This window comes from Artemia sp. Qi Xiang Cuo, unplaced genomic scaffold, assembly GCF_049724085.1.
Source record: "Artemia sp. Qi Xiang Cuo unplaced genomic scaffold, ASM4972408v1 HiC_scaffold_519, whole genome shotgun sequence".
Lineage (NCBI taxonomy): Eukaryota > Metazoa > Arthropoda > Branchiopoda > Anostraca > Artemiidae > Artemia > Artemia sp. Qi Xiang Cuo.
In genome coordinates this window covers 1-4,316 of record NW_028297928.1, presented here as the reverse complement: position 1 = coordinate 4,316, position 4,316 = coordinate 1, and the positions used below count along the sequence as shown (strand labels likewise).

Genomic DNA, 4,316 nt, shown 5'->3' with positions numbered 1-4,316 from the left:
TAATTACTGGGATTATTACTGACACCTTCCAATCAAACGGAAAGGTCTTCTTCTTCCATATCAGACTGAAGAGGGTTTCTAGTTGCTCTGTTAAAACGTGTGGCGACGCCTTGTAGACTTCGGGAGGTAGACCATCTTCTCCAGGAGACTTATTGTTTTTTAGCCGTTTGATTGCGTTAAGTATCACTGAATCTGAAGGTAGTGCCAGGTCGATTTCATATGGTGGTCTTTCAGCTGTTGGTGGCAGCATCGCCGTTGCATCTTGTCCATCTGTATTTGGATTAAGCAGGTCTTTAAAGTGATTCTTCCAGTGATCAAGTTTACCTTGCACGTCAGGGATCACACTTTTTTTGGCGTCTTTTAAGGGAACAGCGATGGGTGACTTTATTCCAGTTTTTTCTTTAAGGGTTCTATACAGCCTACTCGTGTCATTATTTCTGGCTGCTTTTTCATCTCTAAAGCAACCTCATCCCAAAATTGTTGGCGGTCTTGACGAAGGCTTTTTTTAACCTGTTTACGTAGCGATTTTTTTTTACTGCGATTGGTGCGTTTGATGCCTGCCACCTAGTTTCGATTAGCTTTACACTTTTCTCTGAGACGTAATTCTTCCTCGTCTTTGTAGGGGCATAGCCGATAACTTCAGTGGCCACCTTTTCAGTGGTGTTCCGGAATTCTTTCCATTGGGTGGTTGGGTCTTCATTACAGCAGTTGGTCAGGCTTGCGAACTGGTTCTGTAACTTCAGGCAAAAGTCGTAAACACTTTTTGGATTTTCAGTTTCTCCACGTTTAACTTCCATTTTGTGGGTTGTCTCTTCCTCGCGCTCAACTCCAGGAGTATTTTCGCACCTACAAGCGTATGATCGCTTTCAGATTTTGACCCTGTTCATGTCCCTCTGTAAGCTCGAGAATTGATGACTGAGGAGCACCAACGCTGACGGATCAATGTATGGTCAATTTGGGCAGTTGTGGAGCCATCGTTTGAGAACCAAGTTATTTTTTGAGAGGGTTTGTGTTGGAACATAGTGTTGATGATGGTAAGGTTTTGAGATCTCACGAACTGGAGTAGTCTATTCCCATTGCAGCACCGCTGACCGTAAGTGAATGGGCCAACAATATCGCGAATATTGGGGTCTCTCGGGCCAACAGGGGAGTTCCAATCACCCGCTAAAATTAGCAAGTCTCGTTTGGGGCATTTCTGCATTGTAAACTCCAGATCAGTGTAAAAGGAGTCTTTATCATCATCCGTTGCCGCTCTTGTTGTTGCATAGAAAGTAAATATAGATATGTTGGATAATCTTCCCTTAAGTCGTAGTCTGGCTGTTCTCGGGTTCACTGGATCCCATTCAAGAAAAGCTTTTTGCGCACGGCGGCCTATCATAAAGCCGACTCCATGGTCATCGGATCCATCATATGCACCAGAGTTGAGGAATAACTACGAGTTGTTGGAGTCACGGACCGGTATGGTTTTTTCAGACACTCCGTTCAATCTTGTCCCTGATAGACAAAGAACGTCTACTTGGTAACGGTTCGTTGCCATAGCCATCACTAGCCTTGTTGATTCTCGCTTCGCCGATCTCACATTCCATCTATAAACTCGGAATTCATCCTTCTGTAAATTTATTTCACATGGAATAGCTCGTACACTTGTCGATCTCACCGCTATTCTGGGGAGAAGGATCGCGTCGCTTACCGGGGACACCTTAGTAGGCGCAAAATTTCTGGGAGTATTCATTTCTTTATAGATGATTCATGGAGATTTAATTAACCGACGGGTTCTCTTCCCCGTCGTCTCCTCCTCCTTACTCAGCGCGGGCTTGGAACCGGCTATGGCGGAGTTAATTATGAATATATATATATATATACATATAAATGTGTCGTCTGACCTTTAAGATTAATTCTTGTTTTAAGTCAGAAATCCTGTTCGTCTTTCTTTGTTTTAGACCTTTTCCAATATATTTTGCAATTCCAAGTTTTACTATTTTATGTTTTATATTTTAGTTTCAGCGTTTTTATTCCTTATCCTTTTCAAGAGTTTTATGTTCAATCTTGGGTATAGGGGTATAAAACAAAATATAATGAAAATATAATAGTTTAGAAACAAATTGTGACTATATATTTCCCAATTTTGGGATGGAGAGTAGAGCATAGCGTATACTAAATACGGAACCTAATGTAACTTATTGGCCACTCATCCACTTCAATTCTATTTGAATTGCACCTTTTGGCTCATATTTTTTGTCTAATTTCAAGACAACATTTCAAAGTGCATGAAAACAAGCAGTGACAGAGCTTTTAGATGATGTATAAATCATATCTGAGTCAGTTGTTTTGTGGTTTTTGTGCTGATTAAAACAGAGAAAATTGTTCTGACTGGCGGCCAACTGGTTCAGTAAACTATACAATTTTACGTGTTGTCTCCATTTTGATAAATACACAAGACTGACGTCATTTATCCTCAGTCGGGTACTAAGCCAGATGCCTGACCGTCCAAACAACATTCTGCACTGTAATCAGAGCAAAAACAACATAACAACTGCCTCAGGTGTGATTTATACATTACCTGAAAGCTCTCTCACTTCTTGTTTTCATACACATTGACATGCACGCTAAAAGCAGCACTGCTAATATTTAAAAGTACTTTTCCAACAATCACAAGAATGAACATGCACACGACATGCCAAAATATGTTTTAATACTTACTTTATTTCATATACTCAGACATGTAAACTAGGAGACCGACATGGGAAACAACTGCTTTTTAGACAGCAATGAGACCAATTCCTTTACATTTAAACCTTCTGATACTTGTATTGAAAACAAATCAAAGTAACAATATAAAAAAGTAAAAAAAACTTAAACCTTCACATAGTTGTACTGAAAACAAATAAAATTGTGATATCAAAAATTTAAAAAATGTCAAAAAGTAACAGTTTTAACAAAGAAAATAAATAGTACTTCTACTCTTTTAAATATGTCTGTAATTAAAATTTTTTGTATACATTAATAACTTATATAAAAAGTTTTATGATAAATAATAATTTTTTACATATTTTAATTTATAATTTGTCTATTAATTTTAAAGTCAAAACATACACAATTGTACAATAATCACTCACTATCAGACAATGATTTTAGTAAATAAATAAATTACCAACTATAGAAATCTAATAAGGCAATCTTTGAATTTTTCTTTGTAAAAAAAAAAAAAAATAAAATTAATATTTAGAATTATATCATATTATTTAAAAAATAAAAAAAATAAATTAAAAAATAAAAAAAAAAAAAAAAAATAATATTAAAAATTAAAACCTGAAATAAATTTAAAGTTCTAGACTGGAACTCTATTCATAGTTTCAGGTATCAATCAGTGATTTATTTATTTCTTACATTTTCTCTTGAATTTCGTCAGTTTTGCCATATAGCACAACTTGTGATGGTGAGGGGGAGGGGTTATAGTGGCTATTCATTTCAAATTTTAGTGCTTTGTTCTTATAAAAGATTACTGTCTTGTGTATGGGCATTATTAGCTAAATTTTACACCCTGGAAATTTCCCTCCCAATGTAAAATTATGTCCACGTGTGAGAAAGTCTTATTATAACCTAACTAAATTGTAAAAATAGCAAAGTCTTATTGTAACCTAACTAAATTGTAAAAATAGCAAAGCCTCATTATAACCAAACTAAATTGTAAAACTAGCAAAGCCTTATTATGATCTCTGTGTAAAGATAACAAATCTAAATTTGTGAAATCTTATATGAGCAAGAGATACCCTTAACTCAACAATTTACAAACTTGTTCATAAAATTCAAATAAACCAGTCTGTTTCAAAATCAGATTCACCGCTAAAATATCATGTGATAATATCACATGATAAAAATTACATCAACCCAGGGTTTTTTTTTAACATACTGAACGTTGTAGCCTTTCTTTTTTTACAAAGATTTATTAATGGCCTTAGAACAAAATGAGGAATTGTATAAAAAATAAGACCAAGAATAAAATAATGATTTTTAGGGAAAACAAGGGTAGTCTTTTTAGAACCAAGAATGAGCAAGTGTTTTCTTTATAATTAGGATAAAAGCTACCACTAAGAATAAATTTCCCTTTGAGAATAATACTGAGATAAGAATTAAACTTCTGAAAGATTTCTGTCACCTGAACAAGACCAAACCATATACTAAATTAATTTAATACTTACATTGGAGACATAAACTGATACTGAAGTCAGAGCGAAAATTCCCAGGAGAGGATTGTCAATAAACTTATAATGGGTTTATTATTTAAAGGATGTGTAATCTGACTAAAACAGAGGCAC

The 4,316-nt window shown here is 35.1% G+C and overlaps 1 protein-coding gene across 1 annotated transcript; it reads right to left on the bottom strand.

Annotated features, from left to right (window-relative positions):
* Positions 1-883: 883 nt before the first annotated feature.
* LOC148938816 (protein CFDP2-like) lies at positions 884-1,378 on the bottom strand. Its single transcript, XM_089107514.1, has one exon. It carries the CDS (start codon positions 1,376-1,378, stop codon positions 884-886), a length of 495 nt encoding a protein of 164 aa, XP_088963640.1.
* Between the last annotated feature and the right edge of the window lie 2,938 nt (positions 1,379-4,316).